Raw genomic sequence first — 22983 nt, forward strand, 5'->3', positions numbered from 1 at the left:
GACTGAAGTCTCTTGAAGTCCTGAGTTATTTTGTTCAGAAGGGCTTCTGATTTCTATTGCCACTCAACTGTAATGCCTAAGATCAGTCCAAACGTTGAAGCTTCAATAGTAGTCACGCTGGAGTCCCCCGATTATCAAACACAGCTTTCGGTTTGCTTTGCTCCTTAAACTTCATGTCAGAGAGACTTCTGATGAAGTTCATCCACTTTAGTGTTGAGATTGATTGGAATGGTTTCTGTCCTATGCGTGTATGAGATGTAGCCTGAACAATTCAAGATAGAGAGAGTAGAGCAATATCAAGTGAGACGCTTTTGGAAAGGCATGCTGTCTTACACACAGTTGTTCTCTCTCCAACATGATAAACCCACATTTTTTAGATAAAGGGCCTGCACCAGCACTCAGACACCAAAATGCTGCTCAACATGATCCTATGCATTACCAGAACTCAGAACAACTGTGTAGATGAGCAGTTTTGAAGGTAGCTTATTTGTTGAAGTAACAAGTACAGTAACATGTTACTTTTTGAATTTGCACCATAATACTCAAGTTAACATTCCAAATAAGTTTTCATATAACACTTTGTATTTGGCACAAATCACGTTTATCCTCATTTCAAGTGAACCAGTATGTAGTATGGATCTTATTTTCTTGTAAGTTGCAACGGGGCTAATGGCCCCCTCTGGGTAAAAGGCCCTTTTGATTATATTTTCTCCCAACACAACAACAAAAACTATCACAAAGCACTTTCCTAAACACCTGTTTACCTCTATGCTCTGCAAAATTGTCCTGATCCATGAGGTCATAGCGTGCAATGGATAAAGGATTTAAGGTAATTTGATCTAACATGTAATAACTTCTGAAATGTGCAAATCTATGTAGCTAATGAGAATATCCGAAATAATCACCTTTTATTTTTTTCATTTTCTGTTTTGTTCAAAGTGATTAAATCAAAAGTTTTTTAATACCTGTCTGATATGTGAAATGACAGTTTTTGGGGTAAAAGCCTCCTTGTTGAAGGGGCTAAATGCCACCATAAAACACAGTGCTTTTCTTAAGTGAAGGGGAAAAGATTTGTTATGAAGATGTACAAAGTTGGTGCACATTGACTGATCCAATCACAATGGAGATTCATTTATTTATTGAAAACTTAAGATGGTATAAAATGCCAAATGTGATTAACATTAACAGGAAATGGTGCACCCTTTTCTGAAGTGGTTATTTTGATTAAGCATTATCTTAATTTGTTATTCAAAAAATTATTTAGCTGTTTCAAAAGTATGAGCATAAGTTGACAAATTGTATTGTAGGAGATCCTACCAGATCTGTGACCTATTTTGGGGTTGTGACCCACCAGTTAAACACCACTACTGTAGAACTGATGTAGCTGCTCAGGACACTGGCGAAATGTCTTTTAAATGTTGTCTTGTGAATTATTTGCTCTGACATTCTCCCCTGCATGTTTGTGTAAGATCAGTGAGGTTCACCTAACTAAATTCCATGCCATTTTTTTACTGTGAGAAAAGCTCTTCTTTCTTTCATGCTTTCCTCTGTGTTGTTTTTTTTATTTCCACCGTTTCTCTCCTCTTTCAGTCGTCTGTCTCAAAATGACATGGGGGAGTGGGGAGTAACTCTTGCCCTGTCAGCTATGCTGTGATTGTCTACTGATTTCAAAGAGTGCAAGGGGTTAAAGGTTAAGTTGTCTCCAATATATGTTATTGTGTCTGACACCAGGCTCCATGCTGGAAAAGCGAGAGAGAGAGAGAGAGAGAGAGAGAGAGAGAGAGAGGGAGGGAGAGAGAGAGGGCATAGCATCTAGATTTTGTGAATGTGAAAAACAAATGTCAAGACAAAAGATGCACTATTTTTAAATAAATGTTCATAGGATGTTTTAAACATATATATGGTGTTTTACTGCACTTGTAAGAGCACTAACGCTCAAGCGCACACATTTTGACACAAAAATTGACAGGACTGGCTGACGACACCTGATGCATATTACATCTGACACTTTCCATGAATAGGGTTCATGGAACCCTAACCCTAACCCTAAATAAATAAAAAATAAACTAGCACAGACCAAAAGGTTTTTGAAACAAATGTTCACAAACATTTTTTTCCTTACAATGGCTAAAAGGTTTTGAAGGTTGAGCTTGACGAGTGAATTCAACACTATTGTGTTAAAATGAAGAAAATGGAATGAGATTATTTACTTGTCTTCCCGCCATGCTGCAGAAAGCGTACAAACGATGTTATTTCATTGGTGTCACAATTTAAAAGAATGATTAAATTTTTGTAATGGGGGAAAATCATGTGGTAACAGGGTTGTGTGCAAAATATGGAACACAGCTAAATACGTTTTTGGTGATTAAAAGTAAAAGTAGTTTTATACTACAGTAGTTTTTTACAGGACCATAGTGTATCATATTTGTGGAATGAGCCATATAGAAAGAAAGAAAGAAATACATTTGTCAGAAAGTGATATATGCAACATCCAGCCTGGTGCATTCTCTCTCTCTCTCTCTCTCTCTCTCTCTCTCTCTCTCTCTCTCTCTTTTCCTGCTGTGTTTGGATAGTTTAAAACACTCTGCTTTAGTCATTAAGCCTGTTAAGAGCTCCCTGAAGAAAAAGACTTGGACACGAAAGAGTGTTTATGAAACTGAATATATTTCTAAATGAAAGACTGTGATTTTTTAAAGCAAAAAGCTGAATAAAGCTGATAATAATTGTCCATTATCATGCTGATTTACTTATAAATTCATATATATAATTTATATATATATATATATGGGTGGAGGATGTTAAAAATGTTAAACATTATGCAAACAAAATAATGCAATTTGTTGTTTACTCCTGCAAACAGCAACAGAAAACAAAAGAGAGAAAGATAAAAGAAAAAAATGAGAGAAAAATTTGAGGTGTTAAGAAAGCAAGAAAAAAAGAGTGAAAAGAAAGTGCCCACAACACAGAAAAAAAAAAACGTTTAAATATCCAATAATTGCACAAAAAAAAAATAATAAAAAAAAAATTGTAAGCTTGAATGCCATTTATTGGTTTTCTTATAAATAGTGCTGCATTTTACACATTATCCATCAACAATTATATGCAGTCGTACACCAAAATACAAAGTATAAAAAACAGCAAGGTAAAAAATAATTGTTCCAAATCTTAAGATCTGAAGACAGATGAGCATTGTGTTGTAGAAACATGGAATAGTTCCAACTCAGCGACAAGTCTTTTCTAAACTGTAGAGCGGGAGTAAAGTGGAGTTTTGCGCCCATACATCGTAAAATGAGCATACACATAAATTATGAAACACTGTATAATCTGGAATTTTTTCTTGCATGACAAAAATAAAATCACATAGTGTAAACTTAAAATGGAGTTTCAGAAAAGATCAGATATGTGAGCGAGTAAGAAGCGATGAGTGTTTATGAGGTATTGAGTGTGTATTGCACTTTCATTGGGTTAATTTTGTGTGTGTGTCTCTTTCAGGCTATGCTTGGAATAGCATACTACTATACTACTCATATTTTTGCAGTATGCACTATGTATTGTATAGTGTGCACAGTTTTCATATTATCTGTATGAATGGAATAATCGGATGACCAATACTGCATTTACCATTACACTGCATGGAGTATTATATCATACAACATTACGCGCTTGACATGACCTTCCATTTCCAGTGTAGCAGATGAAGTAATATCTTCCACATTTTTTTACATTATTTGTCTTGACTCATTATTTGATCTGACTGCCAAAAGGTAAGAAATTTTCACACAAAACTGCATTAAAAACGCTAAACATGCAAAATAGTGCGTGGTCATATGACATGTATGCTGCTTAATACTATTTGAAATATGTATCATTGCATAATGGATTCTGTTTCACATACTATTTGATTTAAAATAAAATAAAAATGTATCTTGCATTGCATACTGCACAGTATGCAATAAATGGTACAGTAGTATTCCATTCTGAACATAGCCTCTGTCTCCGAGTAAGGTATATTGTGTGTGCTCAGCTTAACTGGTAGTACTGTATATTGGTCTGTCTAACTAACATAGTCTATCTGCACTACACAGGGTAACACTTATTCAGTCACTCGCTACCTCTCCAACATGACCAAAATACCATTGGAAACTTGAGTGCATTCCACTCAGGTCACTCTCTCTCCCTCTATCAATCTTTTGTGCTGAATTTAAACATGTTCCCATGTTTTAAGTTTTTATTTAAAGGATTAGTTCACCCAAAAATGATACAAAAATGATTTACACACTTTTAAGCCATCCCAGATGAGTATGTCTTTCCTTCTTCAGAAGAACCGTAATGAATATTTTTATAAGCACATTTCAGCTCTGTATGTCCATACAATGCAAATGGGTGCCATGATGCTGCTGGCTGTTTGACGGGCCAAAAGGCATATTTAGGCAGTAATTCACACGACTCCAGTCAATCAGTTAATGTCTTCTGAAGCAAATTGATAGGTTTGTGTAAAAAATAAATCGATAATTAAAACTTTATTAACTTTTAAAAAACGACCCATCACGGAGCTGAAGTCAGAAGCGCATGCTTTGATACAACCGAGGAACAAACATCACACGAGAGTTAGGTCATTTCAAACAGCAACCGGAAGCAATGATTTAAAGCTAAAAATGTTTTAATTATCGATTTTTTTCTTACACAAACCTAGCGATTTGCTTCAGAAGACATTCATTGATCGACTGGTGCTGTGTGGATTACTTTTATGCTGCCTAAATTTGTCTTTTGGACCGTCAAACAGCCAACAGCGTCTTGGCACCCATTTGCTTTCATTGTATGGACAAACAGAGCTGAAATGTGCAAGTGCGAATAAAAATCTTCATTTCGGTTTTGCTGAAGAAGGCATACACATCTGGGATGGCTTAAAGGTGAGTAAATCATGAGAGAAATATAATTTTTGGGTGAACTAATCCTTTAAAGGTGAAGTGTGTAATTAATAAGTCGATGTTGCTGTCTCAGGCTGGTCAGGATTCTCAATCACAGGGCAGTGTTTTGAAAGCGCCACAGAGCCACAGTTTACATCTTTGGTGGCCTATTTAGGGGCTGTTCAGACAGCATGCTTTCTTGCACAAAAAAATGCCAGATGCAGTGCAACAAAACTATAAGAGAACGCAGGTGACTCAAAACCCACTTTTAAAAGTTTTTAAAAGTGTTCCTACATGAGATGCTGAAAATACAGCAAAACAGCGGTCAAAGATGCCCATCAAGCGCGTGCTTACATTGGAAAACAATTTCAAAAACAGGGCAGACAGAATCAAAAACAAGTTTCATGTGAATGGCCCTGTATAGATGTCTCTGCATATTAAGCTGGGACAGGAGAAAGTATTTTAACTTCCAAAAAATTACACTCTTCACCTTTAAGTTATTTATTTAAAACTGCAAATGAAAATGTAAATGCAAAAAAAATAAAATAAAATTGGCACATCTTTTTTCAGCCCTTTATACCTACATATTGTATATCAGAAACGAAACATCATTATGACATCATGTAATCATGTCAATATGCCACAGAGTCCTCACTGTCAAGTTGCGTCACAATGGAAACCAGACACTAAAGTGCGTCTGTCAGTGGACAGCTGATAACAGAGTATGGCACCACACTCTTCCCTGCCATTCAGTGCTGTTTTTTTACACACAGTCTCAGTCTTTTATTTATTTATTTGTCCTTTTTAATTGTCCTTTAGTCTTCCCTTTTGTCCTCCTCACGTTCAATGGCTTGTTGTTCTGTAAGAAGGAGGCATTAAGTGTCGTCAACGTGTGATACAGTACTCCAGAACAGAATGGAAATATGGAGAAGCTGTTTCCTTCAGGTCTACATTGTCCACCTAATCAGTCCTGGTCCTAAACCCAATCCAACCCTACCCACAATCCCCTTTTGAAAAGAACTCCCGCTCCATTCAGTTGCACTTTGGACCTGTATGCATTAGAGAGGACTGTCATCTCCTCTTAGCTTCTCTGTCAGCCAGTGAGGAGTGGGCTTTTAGGGAAGGATGGTACATTTGGTCACTCAATAGAGAGGTGAAGGAGAGCTCAAGTGCAAAAGTTTACAGTCAGACCATCCAGAGGTTTCGTCCACTCCTTCCTGTCTGTCTTCATTCAGTCAATGCTGGGCTTCAGATAATGAAAGGCACCTGAAGAGAAAAAGAGAGAGAGGCATAAGTTTGCTAACCCCTACGGGTTCCTCATGGAATTGCAGGGGATTTTGAGAGACTGTGATAGAAATGCCAATGGCATTCATTTTCATCTGACAAAAAAGGTCGGGACCCCTTGAAATTAAAGCATTTAAACAAGCTGTAATGCCATCATAGCCAAGAATAGGGCTGTGACACCATATGTCACAATTCAATGCATCGCGATACATCATAATATCATGATTCAAATGCGTTTGAAACTGTGCCAAGTGTCCGTGAGAGAGAGTGAATCTGCAAAATTAATTTCAATCTCTCTCACATGGTTCGCTTTGCTTTTTTCAGTCCTCATAGAAGCGACTCTGACCACACTGAGAAATGTTGGTTTCAGAATTTTGGCTTTATTAGACAATCTTCTGCTTTAAGCCCAAAGTATACTTTGATTTTGACTCGAACGCTCAGTGTCTGCGTACAGTCAAACGCGAGCCTGTCCAAGTATACTTCATATGACTTTGTGCCTATACGTAGGCAGTTGGCGCATGCTTGCTAGGACTGCTATGAGATACCGGACAATTTCTCTTTAGGTGTTTAAACCCATAAAGATGTCTTTATATTCCTTCATATCCAGTTATACACATTCAGGTTTCACCTAAAACCTCCACACACACGCACTCTTGACTTGCACATCCACTGTTGCTGTTTCCATCTTCATCTCCTGATATTTCCATCTTTTTCTAGCACTTCTTCATGATAGCAATGGCTCAAATTTGAGAGTTGCCACATTGTGGACCCACTAATTAGTGCAAATAATTTGAGACGCATGCGCATTTTGTCTGTTCAAAGACACGCGGTTAGAAAAATAGGGCTGCGTGCATTCAGTGCTTGAGCACTCTGCTTATGACAAGATTTTCATCACGCATCCTGACCGAAGTATACTTTGGGCTTTATTAATTGATCTGTTGAAAATTCAAACACATGCATAATAAATAAATAAATAAATAATACTGATACAAGGATCTAAAGAATCAATGAAATATGATAAAAAAGAATCGTGAAATATTGATATATGATATCTGTGCAGCCCTTGCCAAGACAGAGACAGAAAAATTAAACAAAAGATGTAAAAGCGAAACAAGGCTGGTGCACGTCAGTTCTGTTAAGACGACGAAAGAAGGAAAGTAAAAAAAAAAAAAATGGCAAAAAGGAGAGCTGATCTGTCCTATATTTGGCTCTGTATGGATCAGATTCAATGATCAACAGCAACTACAGATCTGACCCCTGTTTGAAACACATGGTTCTAATATCTGTCTGCCATGGGCCATTCTACTCCTACACGAGACCCCCACAAACTCCTCCGCAACCACACGGACCCCCAGCTCTGTGCTTATGGAGTGCGGACCCCTGCAAATTAATGATATCAAGATGCAGTCCTGGATTGGGAACTCGGCGTGCAGTCTTGGTGTCTAAAGCCTCCCCAACTCAACCTCTGTCAAACATATTCTGAGATGTCTTCTCCTCTCATTTCAGCTCTGTACGAGTGTATCGTGAATGATATGTTTGTTACCAGGTGCTCATTACATGGCTGGCTGACGGATGCCTGGTGCTGATGAGCTCGCTAATCTCATGGGGTCGTGAAAGGTCACTGGCTAAGCATCATAAACCACGACAGCATTTACCTGTGTGGTTGCCATACGGATTACGACTAACTAACATAAACAGATGATTCCATCTCAGATAAAAAGATGAAAATGCCTCTGAAAATAATGTCAGTTGACGTCTAGATGATCGTGTTTCTCTACAAAAAATCTAGTTTTTTCAAAAGGATCCCTATTGGAGCTGTGGCCACGCATTCAGTGCATGTACAATGACACGTTGCGTTGTGCTGCTCAGGTGGCCGATGCAAATTCAAGTCTGACTCGTGGTATTTCACAAGACCATTTAGGCTTTGAGAGTTCATTTTTGTCTTCTCACAACTATAAATATTATTTAAAGTGGCAAAAGGGCAAAAAATGCTATGAAAAAGTGAAATCCAGAAACGAATGGTGTGCCATTGTGTCTTTTAAAAAATTGTGTTATGCAAATGAACAATTAAAATGGATTCATTTCAATTGAATTATTCTTTATTAAACAGATTTACATCTGATTAATTAAAAAAGTTCAAAGAGAGAATTTGCTGACCAAGAAAGCATCTTTCCACACTCAAAAAAATAATTTTATGCATGTTGTTCAATTTACTTAATTAAAATGAACTAAAGCAACAATTCTAGAAAATGTTGTCACAACTTGATTTCATTGCAATCTATCCAACTAAATTTGTAAAACTGAAGTTTACTTAATCCATTTGAGTTTGGACTACATGCATACTTCCGTAGCATTGATGAAACTGGGCAGGGGATTTCCATTTCCCAGCATGCTTTGCATGGGACTGGATGTGGTGAACAAACGGAATTAAGTGTTATTTCATGCAGTTATTTTGAGCAAGATGATATAGGAGGAGATTTGTTCATGTTTAAAGTTCTGTTATATTGGTATTTAAAAAGATTGTATTTTACACTGGAGCTTTGGGGGTCACCATTTTGGTGAAGATTGGCATTTGTGCTTTTCTTAAAAATAAACTTTCACATTTATGACTATATGATTTGAGTGCTGCTTAGCTCTATAAGCAACTGCTATTAAATTGACAATTTTACTGTCTTTACTCGCTCACCTGCCATATACTAATGATTCATAAAATAAATTAAGTTGTGCCAACATAAGAAAATTAATTAAATTAAACTTAAGTAAATTTAGTTAATGAAGTTGAGTTTAAATTACTATAGTACATTGATTTGACTTAATCCAACTAAATTATGCAGGCTGAGTGAAACTGGCTTAATCTGAATGAAAGAAAAATAAATTGCTGGTAGAAACTCTCAAATTTAATTAAGGGCAGTTACTTAATGTTTTGAGTTCAAAATGTCATAAACAGTACCCTGCAGATGGGAAAAAAATAGGTAACTGTCAAAGTACAGACATATGTTTTTGGAATGTTTTTGCTAATGTTATGTAAAAGTTGTGTAAATATAATGAACATTCTTTAAATAATGTTAATGGAACATACTTATGATGTATTAGTATTTGATAAAAGTTCCTACAATGTTCTTAAGTCCTCTAAGCGTCCTTTAAACATTTAATTTTTTTAAGATGAAAGCAAAGTTCTCATAATAAGAATGAATGAAAATTCATTTGTTAATGTGGGAAAACTTTTTTCATTAGTTCTCACTGTAATTGTTCATAATGTTCAAATAATGTGGACGTATAGCCAATTATGAAAATTACATGTCAACGCTCCTACAATGTTAAGTTAACAAATAAAGATCAGGGATGTAAGGCTAACGGCTAAAGGCTAAATTTCCCCAAAAACTGGAAATCGTAATACTCCCACAACCAAAACAGAATATTTGAAGAACGTTTTAAGAACATAAATTTGTTAAATATGATAATGACACACATATACACACTAGCATGCACGTCCACTCTCACTGAAGTAGAAACTGTGCTGGTATTTACCTTGCTCTGCCCATATTGGCTGTATTGGTAAGATGCCACATGGTCCACGCTGTACCCCGGTGAACTGTAGCTGGAGGGGCAGTAGGACTGGGAGCTCGGAAGAGCCGGCATGCTGGGCAGGCCTGGCAGAGCCTCCAGTCTCTGAGAGGAGTGGCAGCTGGGAGCCATGCCCGTGCTGGGCTCCAAACCGCCCGTCAACGGAGAGAGAGCAAAGTCACTTTGCGGCTGGTGAGGCACTCCTCCCGGATTCAACAGACCCATCACCTAAGAGAAGAGAGAAGACTTTAGTACCACTATGTTGAAAGAGTTACTTCTCTTAAACTCTGTGCAAAGACTATAGCCTAGACCAGCATTAATTTTTGAGCTGGTCCAAGCTGGTTTGGTGCTGGTCTGCTGATCTGGCAGCATCTAGACCAGCATGATCTTACAGATCAAAACTTTTTGCCTTCTGGACCTAGAAACCACCCAGAACACAAAAGCAACCACCTTATCAACGCTCTGGCAACCACCCACATAACCCTAGCACTGTGGTGGTGAGTTTAGCATGGGCAAGCACCACAAAATTTTTCTTTAGAAAATGTAGAAAAACTAGTTTATTTTGTTAACACCTTTGATGTTAAATAAATTCAACATAAGAAGCTAAACATAATAATTTTTGCAATTCAATCCCCTAAAATCGCAATGTCTGTGCATCTGCAAATGCGTCTGAAATGATTTGATGACAGCGAGTGAGATCTCTCCAGCTCTCACACAGCGTCTTTCTGGCCGCCTGTATCTAATTCACACCCGTAATAGACATTTGGACGTGGTTTGTGAGTGTGCCATCAGTGTCTGATAACTCTCATACGCCGCCTGACGGGCCAAGCACAGATCAGTTCCCTCCCTCTGCTGATCATTAATCAAAACCAGCCCAGCCCAGAAAAATCTCCAGCGCACCGACATAAAGGCCCACTGACTCTGTCCAGAGTCCATGAGAGTCAAATTATTCCCCCATCCTGCTGGACACATGGTTCCTTTTAAACCGTTACCCAGTGTAGCCAAGAGGGGGTGGAGTCAGCCGAGAGGGGCCGTATTTCTTCACCCTGTTAAAGTTTTTCTAAAAACAATTCTGTAAGCTGTGTTTGGGAAAGGAACGGAGTAAGAAAAGCTGAAAGGAGAAAAAACAGATATTTATGGACTTTCCATTAGGATTTCATGCTAAAATCAAATAGAGGTTGAGAGAGCAGAGATAAATACAGAAAAAGTATTAGAGAAGGTGCTACATAGCTATAGTCCCCAGAAGTTAGCTAAATGTCACAAAACCTCCCTTAGGGGACATTCTCGCTTGTAAACCTCGATTTATAAATAAAATAAATTATGTTTTTTTTATTTCTAAAGTTTTCTGTTAGAGGTAGGGTTAGAGGCTGTTCACACCGAACTTGATTTTCCATCCATTTGCTGCATTTTTCAATTGTTTTTCTATGTAAACATGTGCTAAACAGACGTCTTTGACCGTTGCGGCTAAAGATGCACTGATGTATCGGCCAAACATCAGTATCAGCATGTTAAAGCAATTATCAGCACTATTAGACATCGGCTGATTGTTCAAAAACAGATGATGATCAGGGCCGATAATTTCCCGTCAAAAGGTATAGAAAAACACATCGGACAATTAGCCTACAACTCGTGTTGTGTGTAAAAGAAAATGTATTTTTGGGTGGAACTGGGTGACAGTGACAGCAGAGTTGCAATTTGTAAGCTTTGCACTGCTAGAATTTCACGTGAAATTCATGTAAAGGGGATTACTCACCGTAAGCTCGACAATGCAAGGATGAGTATGTTAAAGCTAAAGCGGAGGCTGCTTTAACTAAAAAGGGACATGCTTCATCATTCAGAATTTAGTTAATGAGAGTTAAGAATTTCTATAGAAAAATTAGAAATTATACCAATTTAATGTAAGCTGAACAAAAAGGCTAATCAGAATTCAGTTAATGTGAATTTAATGTGCTTTTTGTTTCAGTGCTTTGTTTATAACTGAGACCAGATATTCTGAAACAGGGAAGACATGTAGAGACATCAAAAATAAAGTTATTATTCTAATTTCTTTGAAGTTGTGAAATTAATTATCAGTGATCTGAAACAAGATAGAATAAAGAAAGCATAACCATCAAACTGTAAGTATCGGTATTGGCAGATGTTGCTCTAAATAATCAGATATCTGTGTTGTTACACAAATTTTGGTAACACTATTTTAGGGATCAGAAATTAGACAGTAATTAATGACTAATAATTGGACTTGTAAGGGACTAGTTACGGACTTGTTTAGAATGATAAGGTATTTATTAAGCCTTTGTTCATTTGATTTCTTACCCTTGCCTAATAGCCTCTTTACATTTTTTTTTTCCCTAACTTATTAGGTAAAAACAAAAAGTACCAATAGCTAGTAAGGTGCAACATACATCCTTTATAGGTTCTCATTTCACTGTTTGAATATGCAGCTTATAAGTATAAAATAAATATAGACGACAGAGACTTTTGTTGCATAGTGTAAATAGCAACAAAAAGCATTTTCTATGCACAAAGTGAAAATAGTGTTAGATGCTATTTACACCCCTAATTAAATACTACAATTGGGGCATCACTGCAACATGTTTATTGTGTTTATTTATCCCACAGGCACCCTACACAAACCCCTACCCCTTAAACCTAACCCTAACATTCCCTTCTTTGTTGAAATACTATATGCTTTCTACATGTCATTTATACTTATAACCCGCACATTCACACAGAGTACTGAGAACCTATAGAGGATGTCATTTGCATCATACTAGCTACTAAAATGTTTTGTTTTTAGCTAATAAATTCATTGTTATGACAAAAGCAAATGTAAAGGTACTATAAAGCAAGAATAAAAATCAGCCAATGAAGGCTTAATAAATACTTTATAATGCCAAACAAGTACATAGCTAGTCACTTACAAGTGTAATTAATAGTCATAAATTACTGTCTAATTTCTGATCCCTAAAATAACCCAAATTGTTTTTATTGGTGCATCACTAGTCTTGCTGTATTTTTTGCATCTCGTGCAAGAGTGCAGCATTTTTTAGATGCCGTGTCAACTTTAAAAACGTGTCTGTTTCCATTTGTTGCACCACCTAAAGCTTTGAACGGTACCTTAAGGTTTGGGTTAGTCTGTAATCATCATAATCTGCTTTATTAACAAAAATCTGAAGTATACCTGCATTTTAAGTAGACAGCTATAGTAAACATGTATGTGTGCATATTTAGCAATAGTTTGGGGAAGTTGGCTAAATCTTACAGATTTTGTTTACATAATTTTTTGTTATTATTATTCTAAAAATGCAAAAATGTCATTTTTAGGGGTAGAGTTAGGGTGTGGGTTAGGCTCAGGGTTAGTCTAGTCTTACATAGTCAGACCTAGGAATAAAATGTCAAATGTCTGGACTGTATTGTGTGCCATCTGAGGCTAGGGTTAGTATATAGTCATTATAATTAGCACAGCTATAAATTAGCCTAGCTTATAGTTAACATTAATATATATATATATATATATATATATATATATATATATATATATATATATATATATATATATATATAAACAATATTAGTATGTCCCTATTTGGATGGCTAAGTAAACGTGTCTGTGTGCGCGCGCATATTGTTAATGCTTTTACAAGCAGTGTGAATGGTCATGAATTCCTGTTGGGGTTCATCTTCAACAGCTGTTCGAGAGAGATAGAGGATAAGAAAAAGCACTAAACGCTCACAGATTTCCCGGTGCTTTTTGTCCACCTTGCAGATAAATCAGCGTTCACACAACCTGACAGTGTATATCATGTACAGCAGAGCATGTGTGAGTCACACAGTAATGTGTGATGCTTAACAAATGAAAAGCACATGGAGGTTAAACTCTCTCGTTCACCTCCCCATGGGGGGCCCGGGGCCCAGCGACATGTGAGGTGAAAGCTAAAATGTTCCTCCCATCACGAGACCACAGACAGGAGATGTTGACAAAAAACTTCCTCATAAAACATTTTCCCAGCCAGAACGATGCATGTACACATCTGTTTGGAGAAATGTGAGCGATAAAGCAGTGTGCATTCGCCAAAGCTAAATGAGCAAAAACACAATATTAAATTACATTTATTACCAAAATGTATAACTAAAGGAACACTGAGGGTTAAATACAAGTTAAGTTAGGCTATATTGACAATATCTGTGGCATAATGTTTAATATCAGAGAATATAATTTCAATTTATAACTCAGTAAAATTATGTGTTGACAGTTATGCACTTACAATGGGTCAAGCGTAAAACAGGTATAATGCATTGCATCTGTGGTTTGCTGTCGATTACCACAGAATTTTTTTTAGATTTGAATAATTTACCACAGAATATAAAGAACTGGAGCTTAACTTGTATTTAATCCTGAGTATTTTAAACCCCTGAAATGAATGTGTGTCCATGTCTCACAAAGTGTGTGTGTACAAAGAAGTGTTTCCCATTAAACCAGACAAGGATTTCTACATGCCTGTGAGCAAGTGTAAACGTGTGTGTGTGAGGCTAGAGTTTCTGGTTTGAGGTTGTTCTTTAGATTTAAGTGGTAGAAGAATACAAATTTAGGCAGTTTGCTAAGCCAATGGGAACAGAGAGATGGTATGTATGTATTTTGGATAGAGAACAAGGAATGGGATCAGAAAAATTACGTGAGGCGGACTTGAACTCACACAATCCACAAGATCACCATAATTTAATCAGTGTCACTGGATTCTTGTTGTACAACTATCACTAAACTCAAAAGTAGCAGTAAGCCACACTGATACTGCCGTTTTTGAGGGGTCATTGAGATGTGGTAAATGGTATGTTGGCTGTATGATTTTTAATTTAATGTTGGACTAATATATAGTACTTTTTAGGTAGGTAATGTTTTCATACAAAACAGGAGTGAAAGAAAAAAAAAAGAAAATTATGATAAAATAATTGCTATTTTACTTTATAACCAATTACAAACCAATTTGGAGCAACAACCCTCCCCAACACACACCAAATCGCAAATTCATTCCAGCATACATTAAACCACAGATAAATACATAATTCAAACAATTAACCAACAAAGTGGCTCATTTGCATAAATTACACAGCACATTACGGAGGGTAAATTCTCTCATTCCAATCAATTAAGAGTCTGGAACATCCCATAATTAGAATCCCAGACACCGAGTTCCACCGTCGTCATGGCGACGAGAATCCCTGCCCTTCAACAACAACAGAACGCCACTGGCTGACCCCATCCCAGGTCACACACACTCACAGATACTAATCGCAGGAACAGATTGAGCGTGAGTGTGAGAGTTACCTGACCTCTAAGTCATTCCCGACGGAAAAATGCTGCCTTAATGACTAGGAATTGGTTCTGATTACAAACCCTTCTGCTGGGGGCGCAGCAATTAGACACACTTCAATTAGCACGTCATGTTGAATAACTTTGTGCAGTTTAATTACTGTACTCGGGGTGATATTCGAAACCTACGTTATTATGAGGTGGCGAGCAGAGAGGATCTTTTATTTCATTAAGTTCATACATCTAAATTCAGGATGTAAACGTTGCACATCAGAAAAATTAAGAAACATTTTCAGGGTATATACGTTTTCTGCCACTATGCTGCCAAAACTGTGATTGTACCAACAAATCCGATTAATAGGAATGTGTGCATGCTTCAGTGTTGCTTGTTTTCCAGAAATCTTTGCAGGTTTTGAGAAATGATCAAACCGCTCTCAGACTCTATCAATCTATTTTTCTCTTCTATTTGTCCCTTCTTTCTATCTCTCTTTCATGTAATTTGTCTTTATGCTTGTTTTCCACAAATCTTACCATTTTTTCTGTTTTAGTCTTTGAGAAATACCCACATTCACAATTTTCTCTGTCTCTAGCTCCATCTCTCACTGTCCATATCTCTTTTATTTTATTTATCTGTATCATGCAGCACTTGGGTCCGAGTTTCTCCTCACGAACAAGGATGGAACGCTGACTGCAGCTCTTGTCTCTAACTACCGGATGCTTTGAAGAAGTCCGGAGCTCATTTTCTGGTTGTTAGCGCATTGTGCACAGCAGGCGAGCTGACAGATAACAGCTGATGAGTGTGTAATCACAAATAATTGTCTTTCACTTCTCGTTTCCATCATCATCCGCCATACCCCCCCCCATATCAATGATATCTTTAATTAGAGATTTTTTTTTATTTTTATTATAATTATAATGAATGGTAGTTGGTCAATATATAGAGCCATATATGTTCCGAAGACTAACCTGTGATGAGAGTCCATTACTGATGGTGGGGTTTACTGGGTTTGCATGGCCTGGTGCAGCCACATAGCCATCTGAGTAACCAGAGAAGCCATGACGTCCCGAGGAGAGGCAGTAGGCCGAACTTCCCTCCTGGGCCCCTGGTCCACTGCCAAGCCCAGTCTGATGCACCGATGTGGGGGGAAGAGGCTGAGGCCGGTGCACTGTGCTGGGCTGCTCAGAAACTGCTGAAAGCAAGATATAATGCAAGAAAGAAAGAAGATAAAGAAAGCAAGGAATAAAAATCTTATTGTAAACTCATTTTCATTAATCTAAGATATACTTTATAAAAACTATGGCAATCTGCCATTTTAAATGGTTATCGTTGTACATAGGGTCACGAGGTAGTTTCAGCATTTAAAGGCACTAGCTGGCAATTTTATTATCAAAGTCAAGTGTTTACCTACCACCAAGGTAAATTCCAGGCCAAACCTTCTACTGTTTTGGACAAACACAAGAGTTGTGTGGTAATTTGCTTTAATAAATAAAAAACAAAAAAATTTTTTACCACTGCTAAGTGCAGTAGTACTATTATTTTTCATTTTGCATGGTAAAGAGAATTTGGCTGTTTGGCACAATGAAGGCTTGTTAACCCTTCATGGTCTTGCAGGTCATTTTGTCCCATTTTTAACCTCTTAACTGGCAGACCCACTTGAGGGATGGTGTGGACACAGCTATTAAAAGGTTAACCCTAAACTATAGGGTTAACCCTAGGAATAAAGGGTTATATCCTGAACTATAAAGGGTTAACCTTAACCCTTTATATTTCAAGGTTAACCCTATAATAGCTGTGTCCACACCGTCCCTCAGGTGGGTCTGCCAGTTAAGATTAAAGTGGTTCTAAATGAGTCTAAATATCAGCAAGACCATGGAAGGGTTAAAAGACTGTTAAAAGTTAACTACCTGTACATGAATAAAATTGTTGCCCCAATATAGCGACTGAAAGCTTGTAAGAAAAATAATAAATAGAAATTCAAGTGTCCAAACAAGTTAACTGCTAAAACAGGCCATTATAATGGCAGCAACAGGTAGGCTATGCATTATGATGCTTGGCTTCCTTAACGGCATGTTCAAATATGATCATATGACAGACCACATGTGAGGCAAACTTTAAAGATCGTCAGACAGCAAAACTCCCTTGTCTGTAAATAAATTGCCGAATCTATGTGTTTTATAATGGAGGAGCCATGGAATTGTTCTATTACCGTGAGAAACCATTTATGTCCAAATAGGGCTAATATTAATAATTTCCTGTTATAACCTTGCGAAATTGATGAAGGAGGATAAGGACTGTCCGCCAGCTGATAGGGCTGAAGACTCGACATCGCTGAGGGTGGGAAACCACCAGGTATCAGGTGATTAAATGCCATCAACTGATTGGCTCCTGCCTGCTTCCTCCAACGAGCTCTTCTATTACTGAACCACACCTGCAAGACACAAAAACAACAAACTACAATTTTACTTTTAACATTCATGACATCTGAAGAATTTTTTCCAGTAAGTACAGACTATAAATAAGCTTTTGTTAAAGACGGAAACCACTTTGTCCCATATGTTTTCTTTTAGAGAATTTTTTTTTATCTGTCTACAATACTGCAGCTTCAAAAGAATTTAAATTTACTTTCTAAAATGGAAGTAATAACAAAAATTACACATTTCTGCATGGGTACCACACAAGTTATTCCTTTAAGAATGTTACACTCTCCGTGTGGTTTGTCTATTCGTGAGTGAGTTTGTTTGTGTGTGTGTGTGTGTGTGTGTGTGTGTGTGTGTGTGTACTTCTTTCCGAGTACACAAAGACACTCTCTGTGTGTTCAGTGGCTTAAAGATGTAAAACGATGACATCATGTCACAGGTTCTAGTTTAATTGGGTTAAAAGGACTTAATAATAGACTTTATCAAAAGTTTGTTTCTGAGGTTTTCCTGTGGAAAAGTACTAGGGTCAAAACAAGAGACCAGGCGTGGCACAAAGAAGCCTATGTGTATGTGTGTGTGTCATATGACTTCAGGGCAGACATGCAGGGCAAAATGCTGGTAAAATTAACTTCATTGTGTAAACCGCAAACTCACGAGAAAATGAGTGCTCATTTGTGAAAGATACAAAGCAAGTACACACTGGCAGAAAAGTGCCAGTTAGAACTGTACCAAGATCTTTTTGTTTTCTGGGAAGTTGATAAGGTCAGATTCAGAACTTGAAATTGAGTTCGACATCGAGTTAGACGTTTGTGTGAATATGTGTTAAAATGAGTGTGTTTATGTGTACCTGCACTCGTGCCTCGGTGAGTTTAGCCCTCTGAGCGAGCTCTTCTCTAGTGTATATATCAGGGTAGTGTGTGCGTTCGAACGCTCTCTCCAACTCATCCAGCTGCTCGGCTGTGAACGTGGTCCGACTGCGCCGCTGTTTCCTCTTAAGTGGCAAACCCGGTTCAGAGTCTATATCAGAGCCCTCGTCTGAATGGCTTGCTGCAAAGTAAACAGAACAAAACAGTATTAATCATGTTAATATGATTATTTATTGTTTGTATAGATTGTTTTGTTTAAGTATAATTTTTCCTTTTTAACATCAGCCTGCCCAGGGACGACAGATGAAAATTAGCCATTTGGCTAAATCTGGTACCTTTACTGCTTTCTGTGCTCAACTGTGAGAGATTTTTGTTCGTTTTGTTAATGTAGAAATTAAGTTCATAAATTACGTTTCAATCCTTGTCTTGATGCACAAAGCACACCTAAAATAATTTTACTATGAAAGAGATTCACAAAAAGGAATTAATAGCTTGCCGTACATGGTACTCTTTGATTTCAAAAATGTTTTATATTTTTTGTTCTTCATTGTTAAACTCATGCAACTTCCAGTCCTGGGTAAAATACTTCTGAATTGCAATCAAATACTGATTACAAATTACATAACTAAAATTGTAATTAGTTACGTAATCGCTTGGTAATCTAATCTGATTACTTTTGGATTACCTCTGACCTAACGCAATGTCACATGCATTTAAGTAGGATAATCTATATCACTTTCACAGTGTTGCTTAAATGCATTTTCAAAAACATACGTTTTTGATTCATTCTGTTTTACTTGCTATTTGTCTGTGAGTGAAACAGAAAAAGGTCATTAAACAGTAACGAAACATAAAAACACATTTTAACTAAAATGTATGTTTTGTCCAACATGGTAAAAAAAAGATGGTGTAAATTGTTCTTATTTAGAAGAGGATTTGTGTGCATTCATTTACATTTTTGAAGCAGAGTACAAAAGCAATTTATAAAACTAAAACTAAATGTACTGTACTAATGCAACCAGTTCTGCATTTATGTGTGGATTAAGTAGTGAATATGAAATGACATGTATTTGTGCATTTTGATGTGTTTGCTGGACAAAACCCTTCCAAAGACATTGACACGTGGTTATATGAAACATAGAGTGATAATTCAAATAATAATTAAAATGTATTTGTCAGGAGTTGGTTAGATATGCAATGTAAAGTTGAGAAAACATGCAAGCAAATCTCCAAATGCTTATTTGACATGAAATCGTTTGAGATTGGTTTTTAAACCGGATATTAAGTTGGGGAAGGAGTTTACATTTCTCTGTAATATTTTTGCCCTGTGTCTCCTTAAAAGTAAATGTTTTTTGTAAATCCATTGGTTAAATGTTGAGTTGAGTTTTCTCCATCTTCAGTTTAATTATAGCCACCTGGCTTCTGTCTTGTATCAGGTCAGGGGATAAATAAATTATGAACAATTTACTGTCGTTGCCTAATAATATGTAATAATGTAATCCATAAAAAAAAAATATCTGTAATGTGATTACGAGTATTTTAAAATGCAATTTCATCTAAATACAAGTACTTGATTTTTGTCATCTGATTACATAATCCAGATTACCCAGCACTGGCAAGTACAGCTAATTTAAAAATATTGAGTTTGTGTATTGCTTTGTTCTGTTGGTATTTGTAGTTATTACATTTTCTGTACTATGTCGCCACCTGCACCAAGAAAAATTCCCTTTCATCCGTGAATACATGGCAATTAAAAAAAGTTCTAGCTCTAAGTTTCTGCTTTTACTTTTAATGCTGAAAACCATTCAATATGTTTATATGTTTATTTTTTATATGTTTACTGTTTAAAATCTTTTTATTTTCAAGTAGATTACTTATAACTGACCATAATATTGTTGCAAGGTATTTTGTTTTCGATCAATTTGAAATTGGAGGCCAGTATCTTGGAGGCCATTTGCTATCGCCCATCCATCTGTGTGTACACACAAACACACACATCACCACTCTCATACACAGGTATTATTTTGGGTGTTATTTTAACAGAATTAGACAGAGTGAGAGGTTCTTTCGTAGCTAATTCAGCAGAAGAGAATGCTAGTGTGAGTGGACTAAAGCTCGGGGAATCTGTACCCAGTGGAGGGGGGCCCTATCAAATGATTAGGCTCCTCAAACTACCGTGACAGCCCGCTATTGTCCAGTAATACGCTTCGAAAGCCCCCGTCCAGAACTTGCCAATGCCACATCTGCTTCGTCTGACATTAACCATCTCCTTTCTCTGGTTTGCTCTCTACAAATTTCACCCCCAAATGGTTGAGAACACAAAACGTAAAAAGACTCCCAGACTTCAACCACCGAGACAGTAGCAGACCGCAAAATTAAAAATTACATTGAAAGAAATCGGTTTACATTTGATTTGCTGACACAGTTTGCAGAGAATACCTTTCTGTGGCAAACATAACATATACATAAACTACACAAAAGTGAAATCTTTAAGATCCACATTGGACCATTTTCACAGTCTATGACAACGCCTTTCCCATTTTCATTTTGGGGGTGATTATTTAGAAGTGTAAATCAAGCAAACGTTTTTTAAGTATTTAGTGTAAATTTATGACATTATACTTTTTGTTATATTACCCTGGGATTCATTAAAAAAACTAGTTATGACTGCTGTCATGGGGTATATTATACAGTTAAATTCTAACAGTTTAATCCACCGCTCTCAAGTTTTTCCCTCTTATGGAAAGTCGTGAAAAAGTAATTATGGGAATGCAAAAAATAAAGTTTGCTGCGGTCTCCCATTCACCACCAAACACTTTAACCTGCAATACTTTACTTCCGCATTCCAAAACAGGAAATGTGAAAAGAGTCCCTTGTGCCAATGACATGAATTTTGAAATTCAGTAAAATACAGTATTAAAGACCCCATTCTTTTATAATTGTTGTTTTGTGGCTTTAAGTCTATGTCCATTAAGTTTGAAGCCATCTATATACTAGTGTACCCCTAAAAATTTACAGAAGTTCTTTTTAGCAGATATGCACATTTAAAATTTATCGCATTTCTCTTCAAGGAATACGGACCAAAAATATTGATTACTCACATTGCACAAGAATTTTTGTCCAATGAAATGCTCTTCAGAAATCAGAACTGCATTAGCATAAAGAAAACTGCACTCATCAAGAGATTTCATTGTGTCTTTATTGATTTACAGTAGAGATCACACTGAATGTGTATTGCATAGGGTCTTTGACCCTTTAACTTTTATAGTTTGATTAAAAATATTGTAGATACTATAAATCAACACAGATCACAACACGTTTATTTCATAAACAAAAATCTCTCTGCACTTCCCCACAAAAAGGCAGGTTGATCTCTCCCACAAGAAAGGTAAGCAAATGAAAGAGACCAAAAGAGAGTGACAGATTTAGAGGATTAATTAAAAGAGTAGAGTCACGTGAAGCAAACCCTTCACTCTCCACCCTGGCCCCCTGCATCCTGGAGCAGCAGAGGAAATGCTGCTGCCCAATGCCAGCGTGCAGCTTTCCAGGCATCTCACAGAAATTGGAGAGAAGAGAGAGACCGGTAGGGAGCCGTGGCTGTCATTTTCCACTTTTCATTTTCACTCTCTATGCTACAGGGAATCTCTTTTCAAGCCATTTTCCCCCAAGTCTGGACTATTTTCTGTAGACTAGATAGTGCTATTAATAAACAGCCACCTTTTGAGGAAATAGCATACATCAATGAGTTCTCATTTCATTTCCTGCTTCATCCACAAACTCCTCAAGAATTGTGGAGCTCTGACTCACAAAATCAAAAGGTAAACAGGTTATTCTCCCAAAACTAACATCCAAATTCACACAAGGAAACATTTGCAGGGCTACAAGGTCCTCAGAGAAAGAGAGAGGCTACCACAAACTACCACATCATTGTATGGTCTGCGTTCAAGAAAAACATCTAATTTTTCATTTTTTCTTTCTCCTGACCTCTCATAAATTTCCTTGAGTTTCTATTATTGCAACAAAAAAGTCTGTAAACTGTAAACTGTAAATTACACTGTTGCATTTTGCATTCTTTCTCTCTCTCTCTCTCTCTCTCTCTCTCTCTCTCTCTCTCTCTTTCTCTTTCTCTCCCGCTCTCTCTTCATCTCTTTTGGGGAGTTATTTGGCAGTCTTTTGTTGGCCTGTTTAGTGAGAATGGTGACTGAGCTCTTTGGAGTCTGATTTCCACGCTCCATCTGTAGGTTCCATGAGCTCGGTCCGGGCAGCATTGAGGCCCCTGTCACCTGCCTGGCAGGGGGCGGGGGGAGGGGGGGAGGTGGGCACAATGAGGGCTGGACGTGGGGCAATAGGGGCTCCTCAGGGGAACAGCGGGGGGCCGCCCCCGAACCCTTCCTCCTTCACGGCCAGGGGGTTACTGAGGTGGAGGGGAAGGAAGGTGGGGGGTGATGGGGAAACAGTGATACAGAGAGAGTTAGAAAAGGGTGGGATTGTGGGATGCAATCGCTCAATGGCACCTGGGGGGCTAGTTTGGTGACTAAAGTGGGGTGTGTGGGAATACTGATTCCACTTTAAAATGATTGTCATCCAAAGTCTCGTTCGTCATGTCTATTTACTACATTGACGTACACTAAGCAGG

At 37.3% G+C, this 22983-nt stretch overlaps 1 protein-coding gene across 1 annotated transcript in view; it reads right to left on the reverse strand.

The window, feature by feature from the left end:
* Positions 1–4812: 4812 nt before the first annotated feature.
* Positions 4813–22983, reverse strand: part of pax3a (paired box 3a) — a 32081-nt gene continuing 13910 nt past the window's right edge. Inside the window, exons 5-9 of the mRNA XM_051699786.1 lie at positions 18329–18528; positions 17327–17492; positions 16030–16250; positions 9720–9983; positions 4813–6173 (exon numbers count right to left, since the gene is read on the reverse strand). Coding sequence (XP_051555746.1) covers positions 6156–6173; positions 9720–9983; positions 16030–16250; positions 17327–17492; positions 18329–18528 — 869 coding nt within the window. The 3' untranslated portion in view covers positions 4813–6155. The remainder of the gene's footprint in view (positions 6174–9719; positions 9984–16029; positions 16251–17326; positions 17493–18328; positions 18529–22983) is intronic.

Source organism: Myxocyprinus asiaticus, chromosome 6 (genome assembly GCF_019703515.2).
Source record: "Myxocyprinus asiaticus isolate MX2 ecotype Aquarium Trade chromosome 6, UBuf_Myxa_2, whole genome shotgun sequence".
Classification (NCBI taxonomy): Eukaryota; Metazoa; Chordata; class Actinopteri; order Cypriniformes; family Catostomidae; genus Myxocyprinus; species Myxocyprinus asiaticus.